At 40.3% G+C, this 21,005-nt stretch overlaps 1 protein-coding gene across 6 annotated transcripts; it reads right to left on the bottom strand.

The window, feature by feature from the left end:
• Positions 1–1,840: 1,840 nt before the first annotated feature.
• LOC6620080 (sodium/potassium-transporting ATPase subunit alpha) lies at positions 1,841–20,079 on the bottom strand. Of its 6 annotated transcripts, XM_032722562.1 has the most exons (11): positions 19,663–20,079; positions 18,441–18,584; positions 15,475–15,555; positions 13,936–14,067; positions 13,601–13,867; positions 11,755–13,536; positions 11,171–11,386; positions 10,596–10,690; positions 4,512–4,686; positions 4,121–4,353; positions 1,841–4,048 (listed from the first exon to the last, which is right to left on the bottom strand). In XM_032722562.1, the coding sequence occupies exons 2-11, from the start codon at positions 18,450–18,452 to the stop codon at positions 3,928–3,930; spliced, it is 3,114 nt and encodes a 1,037-aa protein (XP_032578453.1). In that variant the 5' UTR covers positions 18,453–18,584; positions 19,663–20,079; the 3' UTR covers positions 1,841–3,927. The 6 variants fall into 6 exon arrangements, with proteins under 6 accessions (XP_032578453.1, XP_032578455.1, XP_032578454.1 ...); XM_032722564.1 differs by lacking the exon at positions 18,441–18,584; XM_032722563.1 differs by lacking the exons at positions 15,475–15,555; positions 18,441–18,584.
• Positions 20,080–21,005: the final 926 nt, after the last annotated feature.

The raw sequence follows: 21,005 nt of genomic DNA on the forward strand, positions 1-21,005 counted from the left end.
GTGGGGAGGGAAGGGTGGTGTGGAGGTATTGCGGGTTAGTATACCCCACACCCACACCCCCTCCTCCAGCACCCGCTGTCTTAGACAAGCAAGCGCGTAAGTTTTTGACGCCCCTGTTAAGTCGGTTGGAAAAAGTTGCTGCCGAGTTTCCTGTACTCTATGCTTGGAAAATAGTCTATTAACAATAAGCACCGTTAGGAAAGTGATTACTGCAAAGCAAAAAGGTTATCTTCCATATAAATTTTCCACAACCATTTTAAGGTTCACGTGGCCAAAACTTGTATTTCTGGATATTGTATCATTTTATACTTTCTTAAGCTTAACAAATAATAATATTCACGGGTACAGTATTGATCTCAACATATACATTATATTTAAATATATTTATTTATTTATATTCAAATCCAAATTGGAGAAGTTCATCTCCAATTCCAACTAAAAGTGGCCAAAAAGGTTTTAACCGCATTGAAGTCAGCTTTTAAAAATAACTTAATTGGTATGTGTTTTACCGGATAAATGGCTTTCCCCTGTATAATTTTGATTTAGTTGATTGCGCCTTTTTACTTGGCTCTCTATGCAGCATCACGTCTACAAACTTTAGTTATGCATTATACATATTTTAATACCGTGCTAAAAAAAACTTAATAGTCTTAACTTAACAAGTTTAGCAAACAAAAAGTTGTGTAGTTATTTTTTTCTAATTATAATTAAATTTTCCCAATTTAAAGTAATCTTGTTGTTATTATTATATTTAATGTTTTAAAAATGAATTAAAAATTAAGAAATAAATAATATATTCCAGTCCTCAGCATCTACGGTTGTGTAATATGCCTCTCTAAACAATCGTAGCGCATCACCGGGGCTTTAAAGGTGGAATTCCTTACGAATGTTCATTCGGCTATGGCGACTGCGTTAGAATTTGGGGACCTGGATGGCTCGGCGGTTCGGCGGCTGACGGGCCCAGAACTGCGAACCGAATGGCGAGCTGTGCGAGGCGTCGTAAAAATAAATAAGCAAAACGGAAATTAATAAGACCCAAATGTTGCCGCTGTCGCAACGACCTCCCCATGTTGCCCCTGAGAGACTTGCCGCGACAATAGCGTTAGCCTTATGGCCATATAGACGCAGCAATGGAAACAGCAGCAGAAGTAGCGAAAGAGAAGAACACGCTGCACGCCATTGCTGTAAGTACAGTACAGTACAGGAGCACATGTGTGTGCTCACAACCTTTTGCTGCCTTTGTCTTTGGCGTCCATTTTTTTTTCGTCCGCTTTTCTGTTTGTTTTCGTTACGGATGCCAACTCATTCGGCAGGGGCGAACACGGGGCGTATGAGCAATATATTTATGTTTATAGCCTCGTTTCCAGCTGGTGTGTAGGCATAAAACTGTCGCGATTTTTCTTTCGGATGTGTATGATTATTTGGCACGACAACTCAATTCAATGAACGAATAATAGCAATCAATAGATCATAGGACATTTACGAAATAAAATGACAGATTACAAATTTAAGCACCTTTTCCATATTACTTTTCTGTGCATTTGCAATCAACTTAAATCTTAATTTACGCTTTTTTTGAAGCCCCACTTCCACACGTTTTTGCAAAAAAAAGATTTTGATTTGTTTTTTAAGTTTTATTTATGTAGTTTTTTATTTTAATCATTGTTTAAATCTACAAATACATTTACAGCGGAGGGCGAAAGAACAAAAAATTAAAAATGTTTACTCATTGTTTTGTTGTTACATGCAAGTTTTTACTTCTGCGTGTTGTTGACAAATTTGTTGTGGTTTTTGTTTTGTTTCAAGTTCTTGCTTTGACCATCGAACGTTTATATAATTCTGCATTTGTTTATAAATATTTGTAGTCCATATTATGAGTTATTTATATTTTGTTTTTGTCCTCGTTTGGTTTTTGCTTTGCTTCGTTTTAGTTTAGTATCATATTTCTTTCACATCAGCATCCATCGATCAATATTATTAATTACTCAATATAATTTGTTAACAACTAATAATAATAATTTTGTTTAGTTTTCATTTTCTTTCATAACTAACATGCCATAATTATCGTTATCCCCAATGCTAATGATCATCTTCACTAAGTTAGAAAACAAGACAGTTGGCTAAACGAAAACAGCAGCGAATTAAACTCGAATGTCTGGGCGTATCTCTCTGCGTGGGTGTGATCTTATCGGTCTAGCCGAGCTCATTGAGCATCCTATAATCGCTATCTGATCCATTTTTCACAATTCACAACTTGAAATTCTCAATTAGCCAGCCCGAGCCGCTTTTTTAGACCCACTCATTTGATAACGACAATGCCAAGCTTTTTAATTCGTTGAACTTCAATGTAATGACCAACAATTTGACCGCTCAACCGTTCATGTTGTGTTTGCTCATTTGTATTTGTTTTTCTTTTTGTTTTTGTTTTGGGGCGTGTGTGGGCAGGGAAAGCGATAAAAAACAATCAAAGAAAAGGTAAACAGAATACTGCCTTGGGCTTGCCCCATTTTGGGGCGCTGTGCCGTGTAAAACTTACAAACTTTTTTTTTGTGGGCGCTTTTTCCTTTTGTTTTCTTTTGTTTCGTATTGAATTTGGTTTTTAGTTTTATTTGGTTTTATCTTTTCCTTCTGGGCCTAGGTATCGGTAATGGTATCTGTATCTGAATCTCGATATCGACATCGGGGGACTTAACCCCACCGAATCTCGGCATCGGTTCTTTTGGGCTTAAATGCACACAAAGCATAATATTGCATGTCAATTGGTTTAAGGGGGTTTATTATTAAACATTTAGTTGGGTTTTTCTTTTGAGTTTAACAAATTCTAGACCGGCAGGTCTCCAAACATCGCTCGGAGACCTTTATCCGGACCTCGGCGTAGTGCCAAGTGCAGATCGGTCGATTTCGTTATGGTTTCAATTTTGGTTTTTGGTGTATTGTATAGCTCCATTTATATAATCAAATTTTTTCCATATAATATATGTGTGTATATATATAAACAATTATATTCGTCGTGTTCACATTTCTTGTGGTTTTTCTTCTGTTTATATATATATTTCGTTCTTCTGCGCTAAGCTGCGGTTTACACACACAAGTTTCAAGTTTTGCAAATTAATTTCTGTACTTTTGTTTAGGTTGTTGTTGTTGTGGTTTTTATTGGGCTTTACTTTTCACGGCTTACTTGGTAACTACGCTAGGGGTTTTCATTGTTTTCTTTCCTCATTTTACTTTTTATTTACTTCGTTTTATAATTTCTCTAAACTTCTTATATACTTTGTCTCGTCATGCGTTGTGTATCGGTGTGTGTGTGTGTATTTGTGAGTGTATTTGTGAGTGCGTGTGTGTGTGTTAGCTTTTTGGGATCTTGTTATTGTGGCGATAAAAATCGCCTCATCCAGTTCTCGTTACGTTATAATTTTACTAAAAACATGTTGTTACTGTTTTGCTTAGTTACTGGTTGAGTTTGTTGTTGTTGTTCTAGTTTTGTTGTGATTGGTGTTTCATCGAAATTGTTGTTCGTTTTTGTTTGTTTTATTTTCATTTATACTTTATTTAAATCTTATTTTTAGCTTTAATTTATAATTTAAATTTACTTAACGTTTAAAATAATTATCGCTTGCATTTTTGTTTATCCTCGTTTACTTTAAATAATTAAATTAAAAAAATAAAATATATTGTAATATGTTCTTGCTGTAGCTTGTTGTAGACGTAGCTGTTGCTGTTGTTGTTGCCGTTGCTGCTGCTGTTGCTATTACTGTGGTTGCGTTGCTTTTGTGGGTTTCGTGGGTTTTGTGGTTCATAAACATTTCTATTTGTTGCTCTCCATGGATTGTAGGTGTTTTTTGTGGGTGTTCCTGGTTGCTCTTGTTGTGGTGTGTGTTCGTGTGTGGGCATGTGGCTGTGTGTGTGGGAGTGTAGCAGTGTGGGTGTTTAATAGTAGGTCTCCTGCTCCAACCAGCCTCCGGGGTTGCGGCGCAAGTAGAAACGACGGGTCTCGTCATAGATGAAGATAGCCAGCGCAAATGGAATAGCCGGGAACCACCAGACGAGTCTATGGTATGGGTAGGGATGGTTAATTAAAAGGTTAATTAATGATCCATACTGATTTTAAAGGACCACTTACTTCAGGGGGTACATGCGCAGACCCTTCTCCATGCCCGGGCAGTACGAGAGGAACGCGGCCAGCACGGTTTCAAAGACGAGGCCAAAGTTCAAAGCCCAGTTGCGCATGCCCTGCTGGAAGATCGAGTTACGACGCGTCTTGCAGATGATCAGATCGGCCCATTGCACAACCACGATCGAGATGAAGAAGGCCGTGTGGCAGGTGTACTCCAAGGTCTTGCGGTCACGGTAGGTCTATGGGAGTATAGGATAAATTAATTAGAATTGCTTCACTTATTCTTGGCTGGGGCTACTAGAATCTAACATATCCTTGGCTGTTTACATCATCGTCAAAGAACGAATTCAGAGTTAAAATAACGTGAGTTAAAGAGCCAATTGGAGTATCGACTTACCCATTCTTGACCGTAGGAGTCAGTTAGATCGTTGACAGCCTTTGAGTCCCACATCTTACGAATGCCGAACAGTTTCTTGGGCAAAAAGCCGTTCTCAGCCATGATGACGAAGTACACAAAGAAGCCGGCGGCGGCCTGGATCATGCCGATCTGTCCGTAGGCCATCGAAATCAACCTGGTTTAGTTTAATGGGCGGGACCAAGTTGGAAGTTGGGAGAAAGAAGCAAATCTCGTTAGGTAACTCTCAAAGGCAGGCAACACTTTTTCTTTTGTGTGGGGTTTGGTTTTGTTTTTCAGGACGCAAGACACTTCTCGTTACAGTTTGGCTAGCGGTAAAGTTTCGGGCATCGGACTGAAGAAAACAGGAACATGCGCGGCTTGGCCAGGATTTTTGTTTGTCGTAGAACATTAAAGGCAGTAAGATAGGTCGTTTGGGGTACTCAAGAAATGATCAAAGAATGCTTGAAATAAAGCCATAAAGGTTGGCACACAAAAAGATAGAACGGAAGGATAACACGCACAACAAACACAAAACACTTAGGGAGGAAATCAAACAAAAACCCTGCCCAAGGACCGCAAATGTCCGTTCTGTCCTTGATCCGAGTAGCAATTCTTACTCGGGGTTAGTCGATTAGATTGTAGTTAGTGCCACTTTACCATGAAGCTCTTTTATGGATTGTTTAAGCAAATGGATTAAGACATTACTTTATGTAGCGTGGAAAGTGTCTGGGCAAATCTCGTTTTAATTTCAAGAGCGCGTAAAAGCAAATCGTACAGTCTACACTCGATAGAAAGCGTGATGGCGCAGAATTGTTTGAATTTCATTGCATTGTTTGGCTTTCATACATTTTGCATTGGATGTGGATGTGAAACGCAAAGTTATTGTTAGTGCTAGTTGAACATGCGGTCTAAATACAGGACATACATATCGTAACATGCAGGACATTTAAGCGTGCCACTATTACTACGACAGGCGAGTGCAGCTCTACAACCTTTGGTTTACTTACGTTCAAGGAAGTTTCGATCGAAATCACATAAAACATAAAACAATAACTCAATCATAAACTTACACGTAAACACAAACTTAAGAGTAATAAATACGTAAAAGTATTACACACAAGGAACTCATAACAAATCATTATCCGTTGCCATTGTTGTTAGATTTTTAAGTATTACCTACGTTTATCAGGACACCTTCCCTCACTTTCAGACTTACCACGACTTGGAAACTTGGAACCAGATTTCGGAACGAGTCTAGGTATGTATATATTTGGTATATAACGATCATATGGTGTATCTAGAACACAACTGAAGCGATTTTCGTTTTGTAGTTGGCTCGAACAAACTCATCTACAAGTAACGTACTAACTGATCTAAGAGTAACGGCAGAAGCTTCGTTTTTTGTGGGTTTCGTGTGTTTTTGATTGTTTGGTTCAGTCTTTTGCTTGTCTAAGGGCTTGTGGAAATAGATCCACCTTATATTCGATTGTTTGTTGTATGGGTCGTGTACTTTGTTTTTGTTTATGCAGGTGAGCGTTTGAGCGAGCGAGCGTTTTTCTTTGAGCTAACTTCGCCAAATTCTCTAGAAGCAGCTGTTTGCAAAACACACTTTAAGATTCAATACGAATGTTGTTCCTCAATAGTTTGAACATACACAATAAGTGTGTGTAAGGATCGAAGTTTGTTGTGCGAGTAACACACCACAAATGTAACACTTAGATTTAGGGATTTAAGTGAGGGATACATTAAGGGAGATATTCCATATGAAATCAAGTTAATAAGATTGAAAATGAAAACGGAATTTTTAAGGTGGGTAAATTTTAAAAACTTTTTGGTTTAAGAATATTCAAAAGATATTATCATTCCACATTGAGAGTTTCAGAAAGAAAATTATAAGTAGGTCACATATAAATCGGAACGAAAGAAAACTAGAAAACATAAAACTGTGGAATAAATGTATTTTTTTTTACGTTCATAAGTGTGGAATTGAAATTTAAACGAGGAAAAACGCATGAACGCATCAGCAAACGAACAAACAGTCGCAAAAGTTTCTGGATGAAATTTGGAATTTAGCATTCGATTGATTGCATTTTAGACTGATTGATGATCGGTTGATCTACTTGTTTGGTCAAATTATGATGCAAGAAACGCGACCACAGCACATCAAACAAAGTTCAAAGTTGGTAACGTAAAAGATGGTTGCATGTTTGTTCATTTTCTATTTCGTAACTAATCAACTAAAAGACGGTTAACACTTGGATATTGGAGTTTTGTTTTTGTTTTTTTTTTTTTATAAGACCTTAGCGTTAAGTTTTCCTGACCTGCGGTTCACCAAGTTGTCGCGATACGGATCTCTCGGCTGACGCTTCATAATATCGCTCTCGGCTTGCTCGTAAGCGAGTGAAATGGCCGGAATCTTGCGGTATATGGCAATTAATGGTTATTGATTGTTCGGTTATCGGTATTTGTGCAAGTTGCAATTGTTAGTTGGTTGTTTGATAATCAAAAGAAAGACATAACAAGAGTCGAAAGAATGTAGGGAAATACAAAGGAAAATCTGGTTAAAGTTTACAAATATATATAAAATATTTGTATAAAAGTTTTATATAAGTATGCTTGCGGGCGAGTAATAAATACTTGTTCTTTATACGCTAATTAATAGTCGCTAATAGATCGTAATAGATAGATAGAGATCTGAGGGGAGGGCGGGAGTCTGTGTCAAGTAGTACCATCATCGGGTATTTGTTGTTGCATATTAAGGTGTTTTTCATTTTTTTTTTGTTAGCTCCCACGTACTTACGAAGCTAAAACTAATCTAGGGCAAAAAGAGCATAGAGCACCCAGTAATAGTAAAATCGATATATAGTAAGTAGTAGGTAATAGTAAATGCACAGATATAGGGTGTACAAGAATGGATTAGAGCTTAAATTGCGCTAAATCATTATATATGTATCATTATTACTAGAGGACAATTTTAGTCTGGATTTCAGATTGAGTTCGGGCGAGATTTGTGTGAGTGTCGTTCAACTACAACTCAAAAGAAGACGTTTCAATGAATGACTGACTGAGAGTTGGTAGAGAAAAATACAGGGCAAACTCTGGTCTGATTGATTGATAGAATGTGCTGAATGATTCGAATTGACCTTAGTAAGAGGAGATTCGTGAATGAATTGATGTCGAGACAAAAGATTCGTCTACCGTATCATGAGTGTAGCATCAGTAGAAACGTACAAATGTCATAGATTATACAGACTCGCTAAATTAACAATAGGCCTGCTCTAGCATAAGGCTAAGAACTAAGATGGAAAAGATCTGTATTGACATGGTAATAAATTATCGTTTATTCTACGAAAACATAGCCCAGAAGTGAGCTAGAGCCTCAGTCTTCAGGTATCAAGATGATCACCACTTACCTTCGCACCACAAATAAAAGGATCTTTATACGAAAAACCAAAACAAATATCTGTAGAGCTTCTACAGTAGAACATAAATCTAAAATAAACCAAGTTATCAAGGATTACAATAAAAAGAAATACGAATGTTTCCGAAACTGGAAAACATAAATTCAAGTATCTTGGGAAAGATGCTTTAGCCCCAAAATTGAATTTCATAACACCTTAAGAATCGTTGTAGATATAGAGATAAAGTGATAGAGAGAGAGAGCGAAAGTTTACCAAAGTTAAGCAGAAAAGTGAAAGACAAACTAACTGACGTCATGGCTATAAGAAAAAGATTTACAAGATTTACTCCTAATCCAATATAGGTACAGTTTCTAAATATTTCAAGTGCAAAAATATTTGAGAAAATGGTATCCGAAAAAGTTGTTCTTCCTTGTGTCTTCTTTAGTTAAAACTTAATAAGATGAAAAACTTATTTTGGGTTATATAATCAATAGTAGCTATGTATGTATATGTAGTTATGATTACAATTACATTTATCAGCGTACAATAATTGGATATATTGCATTATTGCAAAAACAAATTAAAAATCTTACGAAATGCCGTACATTTGAAAAAATACAAAAGGAAAATATACTTTAAGTATTTTATAAAGATCTTTCTAAAAATTATCCAAAGTGCTATCCGTTGGACCTTGAAGTCCGAAAGTGTGTTCAGGAATAGCTTATAAGAAAAAACTTAACGAATTCACTAAGAACACACCTTGATTCACTTGATTCACAGTGTTATAGTTATGTATGTAAAATCAAAATAACTAATCGATTTGAAATTTACTTTATACTATCTAAACGGAAATATCAGAGACTAGAAAAGACTTGAGAATATTGAACTAAATAAGAGAGCAATGAACAGAAATTCAAAGAAAAGCTACCAAATGAAACATTTAACATAAAACATGGAAAACATCGGTGGAGTTAATCCAAATAATCAACATTCAACCAAGGAGTACTTAAGCTATTTAAAAATATTTTAGTTAGTATATAGAAAGACAGAGATATAGCGGATAATATAGGTTAAAAGTAGAGTAAAATGATTTCATTATCTTGGACTTGTAGGATAGAAAGAAAGCGTACTCTGATTTTAGCTTGCTTTAACGACTTTGGCCGGCCAAAGTAGGAGTTCAGTTCAATGGTTATCAATTTGCTTTTCATTGCGTGACAAAATGGAATTATTTGGTGGTTCATAGAGTAGCAGAAGATGCAAAATCTTGACTTGCGTTCGGATATGTGTCATTTACGTTACAGAATAGAAATTCGGTTCTTGCTGTTGTCTGGTTGGTTGGTTGATTGAAAGTTGTTTGTTGGTTGTTCTGGTAAATGTTGTAATTGATTCGAGATCAGCACGGAGCGAAACTTTACCTTTCGTTGACCAGTTTATCTTGGAAGGGGTTCCTCGGCTGGCGTTTCATAATATCGGATTCAGCCGTCTCATAAGCTAAGGAAATGGCTGGCACCTAAACGTGCGAACGATCGTTTGTGGTGGTGGGTTATCGGTTGGTAGTTGGTTGAAGTGGAAAAAATAAATGAAATTAAATACGATAAATTATGGAAACATAAACTCCTCTCCTTGAACTCTGCAAAACCCTGAGAAATCCGCTGAGCTGGGGGGCGACGCTGGTTCATAAGGGTATAAGTATATCTTACAGACTAGATTGCATAACTTAAACCCCCCTCTTAAATCAAACTTAAGCTGCAGAGACTTATAGGGCAAAATGCTTGATGTGTGGAGTGACGAACAGAGTTAAACATAAGCTAATGTAAGTTCTCGAGTCAAATCATGAAATAAAAACCATTATTTCGGTTGGGTTAGTTCATAAAAATCGTGTGCAAATGCTAATTTTCATATTGAAATTTTGCCAAATTGTACAAACTTAAAATCCATTACAAATGCCAATCAATTTGTCCAATTCAAATAACGTCGAGGGGTGAATCTTAGGGTTAACTCAGTGTTAGTTACACCACAATACGAAAATCGTGAGCGATATGTATCTGAATTATATATTTGTGAGAGATTAACAATATACGACGCACACATATTAACATTTAGAGCATTAGAGTATGGCAGATGAAGTCGATATTCGTTTGGGCAAGATATTCAAAGTCGGAATGATGGAATTGTACATGTGGGAGCGGTTATATGAGCGTATGTATGATTTTTATATAAACTCTCTGGGCGGAAACTCAATAAAAATGGGATATGGACTTGTACTTGAAATGTACAGAACAGATGCTATGTATAGATGTATAGATGCATGACGAGGGATCTGCCACCGAATGGACATATGCTACAGAGATGAGATATCGGAGAGGAAAGCTGGTGTGGTGGGCATGTTCGAGTGATAACATTCTTAAGAGTTATGTTGGGTAATTAGTAAGCCATAAACGTGTCAACGGCTTTGTTAGATAGTTACGCTGCCTTCGTTTAGGCCAACTTAATCTAGTACAATCCAGCCACATACACATAAGACATATGCTATAGTTATATGTTTTTTCTCTTGATTTGCGCTTTTCTTTACTTCAGTCTTGATTTATCCTTTTAAAGGTTTAGGTTAGTGAGTTGGCGAGTGTGTGTGTGGTGTGTGTGTGGGTGTGTATTAGTGTGGGGTATAAATTGACTTTATTGGCACCTTGAGTTCACTAATTTATCGTTGAAGGGGTCACGTGGCGGACGCTTCATAATATCGGCTTCAGCATGTTCGTAGGCCAATGAAATGGCTGGCACCTAGGTATTGGATTACGGCAGGTAGTTACATTAGCAACAGTTTACAATCCATAAATTCAATTCAGTTCGATTTTGGCCTAGATCTGTGGGGTTAGCTAGAGTGATTAAGAGCACTTAAACTATTCGATGGCCTAGCACTGCGTTGTATTCTAGCTGGAGCTGCTGGATCTAAGTCGGAGCGGAGGCTAGAGCGTTTACCTCTCGTTGACCAGGTTATCGATCTCCGGATTGCGCGGCCGGCGCTTCATGATGTCAGCCTCGGGTCCCTCGTAGGCCAGCGATATGGCAGGAATCTGATCGCCAGTGCAGTTAGCCGCACAATTTACGTTCAGAGTGGGTGTTAAAAAGGCTATTTCTTAACTATTAACTGGGATGGGCTACAACTTTTATATTTAACTTGCTCGAATGATACTAACTTAATAGCAACTTTAACTTTAATCTTCGTTGGGGCTTGGGTTCGGGGCAGAGGTCTAAACTTACCATGTCAGTGCCCAGATCGATGCACAGAATCGTCACGGTTCCCAGTGGCAGTGGTATGTCGCAGAGGATGAAGGCCAGGAAGGGCGAGATTTCGGGAATGTTGGAGGTCAGGGTGTAGGCGATGGACTTTTTCAGGTTATCGAAGATCAGGCGACCCTCCTCCACACCAGTCACAATGGAGGCAAAGTTGTCGTCCAGCAAAATCATGTCAGCAGCCTACACAGGATCATTTAGATAATTAATTTGGGCATTTTGGTAGGCAAAAAACATCAAATCCATATTGAACCATCTCTCACTTACTACAGGAGTGTCATAAACAGAAAACATGAGTTCATGCAGATAGGAAAATTATACCGTATTTTCCCGTACTAAAAACATTAAACGCGTATTCAACAAAATACTTTTAAATGTTAATATGGAATGGTTAATGCGTGGATAAGAAAAAAATATCACGCTCATTTGCGAATTAATTTTGCGAATTTAATTATGCTGCTTTAAAATCATAACATCTTCCTAATTGATGGCCAATTTGGGTGATATTTTTACTCCGTCCCAACTTTTATCACTATAATCTGAATTCTCACCTGCTTGGACACATCGGAACCGGCAATACCCATGGCAACACCGATATCGGCCTTCTTTAGAGCGGGAGAATCATTGACACCATCACCAGTCACGGCCACAATAGCTCCCATGCGCTGGCAACCCTCGACAATGATCAGTTTCTGCTGGGGCGAGGTACGGGCGAAGACGATCTCGGTGTGGTAGCGAAGGATCTCATCAAGCTGGTCGCTGGACACATCACGGAGCTCAGCGCCATGGACGACGGCGGCCTTGGCCTCGCGGGGATTCACTTCAGAGATGGGGATGTTGAGGCGCTGGGCAATGTCCTCGACGGTTTCGTTGCCCTCGGATATAATACCGACAGACTTGGCGATGGCCTTGGCAGTGATCGGGTGATCGCCGGTGACCATGATGACCTTGATACCGGCAGATCGGCACTTGGCAACGGCATCGGGCACGGCAGCACGTGGGGGATCAATCATGGACATAAGGCCGACGAAACGCAGATTATCGATGGGGAAGTTGATGTCGTCGGTGTTGAACTTAAAGCCGTTGGGATACTTGTCGGATGGCAGCATAAAGTCACAGAAACCGAGCACGCGCTCACCCAGTCCACCGAGTTCCATGTAGGCATTGTTGAACGCCTCCTTCATCTCCTCGTCCAGAACCTTCTCTTTGCCGTTGATGAAAATGGTAGAGCAGCGCTCCAAGATACGTTCGGGGGCTCCCTTCATTACGAGCAAGTAGCGCGGATCGTTGGTATCCTCGGTTTCGTGGATGGACACTTGGTATTTGTTGGTGGAGTTGAAGGGCACCTCAGCAATCTTCTTATTACGCTTGCGAATGTTCATCACATCGCCCAGAGCCAGTTCCATGCACTTGAGCAGAGCAGCCTCGGAGGCATCTCCACTGACTTCTTTCTTGAGGATGGGGACGCCATCTTGGCCTCCCTTGAACTCGGCACGGTTACAGAGAGTGGCAATGCGAGAGAGCGCCTTGAATCCAGGGCTGGTTCTATCGTATTGAACACCCGACTGATCCTCAGTTGTGTCGGCCTCGATGATCTGATTATCGAACCACATGTGGGCGACCGTCATTCGGTTCTGGGTGAGGGTGCCGGTCTTATCGGAACAGATGGTCGATGTGGAGCCAAGGGTCTCCACGGCCTCCAGATTCTTCACCAGGCAGTTCTTGGAGGCCATACGCTTGGCGGTAAGGGTCAGGCACACAGTGACGGTGGCCAGCAGACCCTCGGGCACGTTGGCGACGATGATACCGATCAAAAAGATGACAGCGTCCAGCCAGTGGTAGCCCAGGATGAAGGCAATCACGAAGAAGGTGACGCCCAGGAACACGGCCACGCCGGTAATAAGGTGGATGAAATGGTGGATCTCCTTGGCAATGGGCGTCTCGCCGGTGTCTAGACCGGAGGCAAGGCCAGCAATGCGGCCCATTACGGTGTGATCACCACAGCTGATGACGACGCCCTTGGCAGTGCCCTCGACGGCGTTGGTGGAGAAGAAGGCCAGATTCTTGGTCTCCAGTGGATTCTCATGGGTGAACTCGGCACCGCGGGACTGCGGCTCCGACTCGCCGGTCAGCGAGGAGTTGTCCACCTTGAAGTTGCGCGCCTCGATGATGCGGATATCAGCGGGGATACGGTCGCCGAACTTCACCTCAACGACATCGCCCAGAACGAGATCCTCAGCGCGCAGCGTGAGTTTCTCGCCCTCGCGGATGACGGTGGCGAACTGGGGTACCATGTTCTTGAACGATTCCATGATCTTAGAACTTTTCGATTCCTGCGGAACACACACCAGACTTAGTTAGCCGATCTTCAGCTGCTCAGATTTGAGGGACACATACCTGATAGTATGAGAAAATGCCCGTCACGATGACGACAGCGGAAAGTACAATACCCAGATACAAATTATCGTCGGCCGGCTCCTCGCTGGTGCTGGCCTGGATAGAATAGGCCACAAAGCAGAGAATAGCACCGATCCACAGCAACATGGCGAAGCCACCGAACAGGTTCTTACAGAACTTCACCCATTCGGGCGTCTGCTTGGGTGGCGTCAGCGCATTCGGACCATCGCGCTCCAAGTTTTCCTTGGCCTTGGCGTGACTTAGACCCTGCGGAAGATCAGAGACGTATAAGTTCACATTTCAAATGGGACACCATACTCAAATGATGCACTTACATTTTCGGGATGTGTCTGAAAGCGCTGATACAATTCCTCAGGAGAGATTTTATGAAAATCGATATCCAACTCCTGTTTGAGATCATCTAAATTCTCCTTTTTATTAACTTTGGCCGGCATCTTGCGTCTTGACTGTTGAGTTAAGAGGGATAATATCGTTAGTAGCGGAAGGCATTAATGCACTGCAGCGATAGACCCATTAGCCGACACAAAATTCGATTTACTTCATGCCTTGGTTAGGCCTTTCAAAAAAGGCGTAAAGGATTCAATATTACCAGTGTGTTTTGGGATTGGTTACAGAGGAAGTAGATAGAGAAGAGTTTATGATAGGTTTGCACTGAAGAAACCTTCAAAATAGCAGAACCGTTCCGTTTACCATTAAGAGTTAGAGGTCAGTTAGAGATCACTTTTACCGGTACCCGTTGTTAACTACTTACCCGACTTAAATTTACTACTTGTCAAGTGATTTTCCCAACCTGTGCACGGGGATGTGGTTATAGACTTGGGCGAACCCATTCCGAAATGAGTTCGAGCGTGAGAATATTTAAAACGACCGCTGATACGTAAAGCTCTAGTAATCGCAATCTAAGGCATGCAAAATGCGCGCTAAATGACGCTCCCAATCGAAATGAGAAGAGCACGTAAATGAATTGAGGTGCACAAAACAAAACATCAAGCAATTATACAAACATTTGTTCCTACACATATGCTACGTATTCAAAACAAAGGAATTATAAATCAAATACGAAAAAAATGAATGAAAAGTAACTTTTCCTACAGTGCAGCCAAAAATATATAGATTTACTATGCATTAGCTGACCTCGAAAGCCTTTGAATTGGCCAAATAAAAAAACAAGAAGGAAAGGAAAGAGAATTCTAAATCAAATATATGTGGATTCAAAAGTTATATTATATATAGTCTTAGCAGCTGTCTAGTGTCTGGCATTCTATCTTTAACAGTGTCTATAAGTGTTCTCTTTTTTTCAAGACGCACGGGCAGTGATTTTTTGCTCTCTGACGTCATTGTTGGGGTTGCCATGCAATCAAGGCAAAACAAATGGAAAAAAGAACAACAAGTTTAACTCCTGTTCATTTGGAAAACTTAAAAAAAACCTGCGTGGTATAAGCACTAGGCAATATTTCATTGAACAATAATATATTCTTGAGAGAATGGAGATTCGAAAAGAAACTCCGAGAATATCTAAAATGGCCATATTTATGACATTATTATTGGCCATCGTTTTACATAGCGAATTATGGCTATTTATAGCCGCTGTAAGCATTTCGCCAGTGCTTTCTAAATGTCAACTGCACTCGGAAAATGCCATTGGAAGCATGCCCAAGTCTAGCAAATATAATAAATAATATGTGCAATTATAGACCGGGAAAAGGGAAATCGATGGGAAAGAAGTGGGTTAGTAAAGCGCTTAAAATCGAAAGGGGTCTGTATTAGAAATGAAAAACATAAATAGAGTGGATGATAGATACGAGTGTGTATGTATGGCTGTGTGTGATGTGAGTGAGGAAAATTCGATTTACCTTGTACTGGCCATCGGCTGTGCGATTGTCGTCATCGGTGGCTATAACCGTGGCGACTCGATAAGAGTCCGCCCTCCCATGCTACGCACATGAAGGTTTGGGTTTCGAGTTCGGATTCGGGTTCGGTTTCGGTTTCAGTTTGAGTGTTGTTGTTGGTGGGTCGGTTGTTGGGTGGTGTTTGATTGATGATGTCGATGATGGGCGAACAAGTAACGTATTCAAACGGGGAAGAGATAAAAATCAAAAATCGAACCAAACTAAAAACGAGCATAAGCAAATGCAAGACGTACACTATGCATGTATGTAGCCATATACTGGCTATTATAATAAATAAGAGAGCTATTTTCCGCCTCTGGTAAAGTGATAAATGATATTCATGAATGCAAACCTTAGTCTCTTACAGTGATAAATTGTGTATAAATAAATCAGACTGGTTTACTTTACAAAAAAGTCGACTTTAATACTTTACAAAGCTGTATATGCATTTGCAATAAGTTTAGATTTATAAATTATTCTTTAGTTGAGTTTCAAGAATTATTTTCATTACTTTCACTTTACCAGATATAGCGAGCAGCAAGTAAGATAACTAAATAATAACCAAATATATGATAAATATATGATATGAACGAACAGAGACACTACAATTCAACTTATGCAATACTAGTGTAAACATTAATATGATAGGATATGATGCATACATTAGGTCTGAGCTAAAACTAAAGGCCTTTCGGGGATTGCGGTTTTTCGTTGGCCTGGCAACACGCGATTTGTTTTGATGATTCAGCGCTAATGGGAAATGGAAAACTTTAGCCAGGCTGCCAAAGGACTATGAATCATGTGTTATACATAGACTTCCAATAGAAAGGCTTTCCAGCAAGCGGTAGCCAAAATTCGAACCGCTTTTGGATCGGACAGCGTTATCTGCAGTGCGTCGTGAATCACTGTTATTATTATGACTATTATTTAAAAAACAAACAAAATGGGCTAGTGAAGAGCGCAGCCGTCAGCGAAACTCAAAAGAACTCAAGAGATATGCAATATAAACATACTCGTATAGTCTACTGTTTGTTTGGCCATGCAAAACCGAGGGGTCGAAGGAAATCAAATCAAATTAATTAAAAATACGTATGTCTCGAGACGAAAGTATGTATACACTAATGAATGCGAGGGCGAGGGGAAAGCGAGAACGTAAACCTGTCGCGTTCACATGGCAGCCAACTTGCGGGTATACTCGACTATACATATTCGAGAATCTTACGCTTTGTTTGGCTTTGCTTTTTCGGGCCTGGCGTGTCTTGATTTATTTAATTTCATTATATGTATGTGCATTTGGTTTCGGGTTTTTTCTCTTTTTTTTCGGCCTTTTGGGTTTTCTGGTTCAATTGAGGACGCTTTGGCAGCATGAAATAAATCGAATCGAAAATCGAGAGAATCGGGCCTAGAGGCCTGCTACTGAAGGGTTTCTCTACTCTTCGGCTTACGCACTGTGGCAAGTGTTCAAACGACTATCGATCTGCTTTCGTATCTTTTATCTCACGTCGCTGGTTTCCCTCGTTCTAAGATTCCCTCTCAAGTGCTAAACAATCTGATGGGAGGATTAAAGTTAAGATATGGGTTAGAATGTATCCTAGTGATAGTACTATCTTAAGCTTTCATGCTACCTTGCCTAGGAAGTAGTAAACAATTGTTAGCCATGACTTTGCGGGTGGAAAGCGCCCGGTTTTCCCACAATGCCGCTAATTCCGATTTTTCTATACACATTAATTCAACTTAATCGCGCTTTTCATGCTTCAATTGATCCGAAACAATGCCAAGCGGCACGGCATGTGAAACCAAGGGGTATGGGTTTGGTATTGGGATAGGGATTGGGGTCCAGGATGGAGATCGGGGCGAAAATAACGTATATATAGGTATATAAATCAGAATGCGACAATGGCCGGTCAGCCGCAGAGAAACTTACATAAGCCAGTGAAATGGAAAATAGTAAACTGAGAACTGAACACTGAAAACTGCGAACTGTGAGCTGCCAGCGAGCCAATTAGACGAACAGATACAATTGTATCTGTGTATCTGTTGCTGCAGTCCAGCTGAAATGTTTCCCCCTAAACCGAATAGAACAAAACGGTATGCACACATTTCGCCGCAAACCATTTGGCATTTGAACTTGAATATCAATTTACAACATGTCGACTATTTGGAGGGAAAGAGCTCTGCATCGAATTGACGCGCTAATTGTTCAATCAATGCAAAAAAGTGTACAAAAGTATACAAATACAAAAGTATCTGGGAAATGTGTAAGCCAGAAATCGGGCGAATTGTCGACATATCGCTTTTATTCGAAGGTGCATTAGCCGGCAGGTGAGTGCAAGTTTGGATTTAACCAGTTTCAAACCAGATTGAGGCGGCTCAATCGTTGAGGTGTCTGATTCGGATTGATAGAACACAATGCATTCGACTGGGAAATCGAAACTGTTTTGCTAGGCTCGTTTTCCCCCCTTCATAGTACCCCGAAAAAGAAAATAAAAACCAGTTTCACTGGGCAAGATAACACATCGTGTCTGGCATCTCTAGTATCTTAAAAATGCATTTTCACCCAAATTGATTGTTTTTTTTTTTTTGTGATCCGCAGACTGAAACGCCAGATGAGATGAGCACGCTAATGATCTCAGTTGCTGGAGTGTTTAATTTAAATATTATTAACAATTTCCAGCTAATTGTCTGCTTAATTTTCGCACGTTTTGCTTGCTCTCTATAAAAACCCCAGTCCCAAATATTTTTTACCAGACCAATATAATTTCTTATACGAATCCCTACTTAATAAGAGGACAAGGGTAGGTTATGTAACGCTGATTCGTAAAAGTTAACTTAAATGTATCATGCTCGAAGCGGTCAAGGTAAATTACAGTTGATGGGAAAATACGTAAATGAATAAAATGTTTCTGAGCTCGTCAGTTTCGATTACCCACCTCAGCACTCATTATGCGGATTCTTGTTTAAGCTTATTAGAGGCGAGACAGGTAAAACGATCAACAAACAAAAATGTAAGGCACGACAACGGTTGGGGCAAATAAAACACGATTAACAAAGTACAAAATAAAAACTCGATAAAACTGAAATGAGAAAATTAAAAGTTTGAAAAAGGGCAATATTAATAGAGGCGAAAACGGTTAAAACGACTCGAGCTTATGCAACAATCCACAGGATACGCGGGCGCTGGAAGTACGTGGCGGTGGAGCAGCAAGTGGACCGCTGGAAGGCCACGGAGTCACGGGAAATTGTGTGGAAGTGGACAATGGAAGCGAGTGTGTATGGAAATGCAGGCGAGCTGCAGTTTCCAGGATGCCGAATAACGGCACATGGCAAATGGAGAGGCCAAGAGAGAAAGCGAGAGACAGAATTTCGAAAGTGAGCGAGCTTAACGGTAAACAGCGCAGTGGGAGCGAACTGTCGGGGGCGCAAGTTCGAAAAGAGCGTCAGGAAAATTTTCCAAGACTTTTTCCTGTGCCCCTCTTTTTTTTATGCTGTGTGCGGAATTATGAAATCGCCAGGCGGGGGGCCCAAATCGCTCTATATATGTGGCTGGCTCGCTATATCCACTCATTCGTGTGGGGTGGCCAGGAAATTACTGCTATTCCAAAATGTAAATCGCGTCAATTGAATCTAAACGATTTCATTGCCACAAAAGTACGTCAGGCGAAAGCGATGCGGAGGAAACGGACAAACGGACGGACAATCGGACGGACATGCGTTTGGCTTGCCATGAACGCCAAATTTAATGCCAAATCAAAGAGGAGGAAAAACATTATTTCTGCATATTCGTCTCGCTATGGCACACACACTAAAACACTCTAGATCACTCGAACACTGTCAAATGCGTCCGAAAAATGCATTTTCTTTATGCCTATCTCCCGTTTTTCCCTCAGGGGAAAACGAAAAAGGTATAATGCCTGGGCACACAGTTCTTTTCGATCTCCGCTTCTCTCTTCAGATGGTTACAAATGTATATATCCATTACGCCAGGCATGAAGTTTTGGAAAAATCGATTTCGTACAAGGACGTTGTCGTTTTCTCGACGCCCCAAAGGGGGGTGATGGGCAGTCGGTGGGCGCTGCAGTTGAGCAGACATGGAAAGTTCTTGGTTTCATTTTGTTCATTTTTTTTCTTTTATGCTTTCTTATTTTTTTCTACCTTTTACACGTTTGGGTGCTATTACACAATTTTTGCGCTTGGCGTTGCGTATTGTGTTTTGGGGGCTTTCGCAGAAAACTACCCCGTTAGCAGTATTGAACTTGTTTTCAGCACTAGAACCGATTCGCGTTGGAACGAGACAAATACAACAAATACTGATCACACACGACTGCTGTTCGCTAACGTAATATCCTTTTATTCTTATGTCGAACGAGAGTTAGTCCTGGGCTGCTTCTCTTCTCGCTGGAGCTGGACTCAATCGATGCACAGTTATTGTGTAAGCAGAGCAGCGGGCACACACCAGCGCCGAGGGGGCGGGCGGGCGGCGGGGGAGCAGAGCTGTACTGTACCACCCGACAAAGAGACGAGATAGCTGCTGCTGTCACAGTTGGACCTTCCCAGTTCGGATTCGACGTTCGACTGAAACTTTTCGGCGCGCCGCGAGTGGTTAAGCTTTCTCGATTCTCGGATAGAACATTCTGCTCTGCCGACGTCGGCAGAGAGCTTTCGCCAGCAGATGTTACACCGCAGCCCAACGCTCTCCTACACTCGGCGAAAAAAAAAACCATGAATGTGCGGGTATACAAACGCTTTTCAGGCTAATCGTCAAAAAGAATATTTTGTTTAGCCTTTCAATATCACTATTATCAAATCAGATTACAAATCTTTGAAAAGTTGGGTTTAAAACATTAGTCTTCTGACTGCATTCGATTTCTGTCTGCTACAGCACTAACTGAGTCCTTTCATTTCTCTTTCTAACAAGTTATAATCAGTGTAATAATGTTTTAATATTTGACCCACATTTTCTAAAAACTCATATCTTTATCTTAGTTGTCTTAAATTTGTGTCTGAGCATGAAAATTTAAATATGATTCATAATCTTATTATACGTTTCATGACGATTCAAAACTGGCAATTCCAAAGATTTTCTCTTAAAAAAAAAAGAATTGCGAATAGTTTAATAAAGTTTCATAAACAAACATTTTTCATATTCACATTTTGGAGATTTTATTAACAATCGGTAGTATTTCAAAAAAGTTATTAAATGAAAAAATTAAATTAATGAATAAAATCAAATACAAAAACTTAGTGCTAACTTTTTTTTGCGAGTGGAGCCTCTCGTGCGAAAAGTGCACAGTGTTGGAGAGCTTTCCAGCCGAAAAATCTATGGCAGTGTTACAAGTGAGGCAGGCAAGGGGTTGGCTGCGCAGCTCGGAGCAGCGGAATGTGTGTCAGTTGGAGAGCGAGGGCGGCGGAGAATGGGCAGCGGGCAGAAAAATGAGGGGTGGCAAGGGCGAAAGAGGGATCCCCAGAGAGAGAGAGAGAGCGCGAGAGGGAGAGGA

This window comes from Drosophila sechellia, chromosome 3R, assembly GCF_004382195.2.
Source record: "Drosophila sechellia strain sech25 chromosome 3R, ASM438219v1, whole genome shotgun sequence".
Classification (NCBI taxonomy): domain Eukaryota; kingdom Metazoa; phylum Arthropoda; class Insecta; order Diptera; family Drosophilidae; genus Drosophila; species Drosophila sechellia.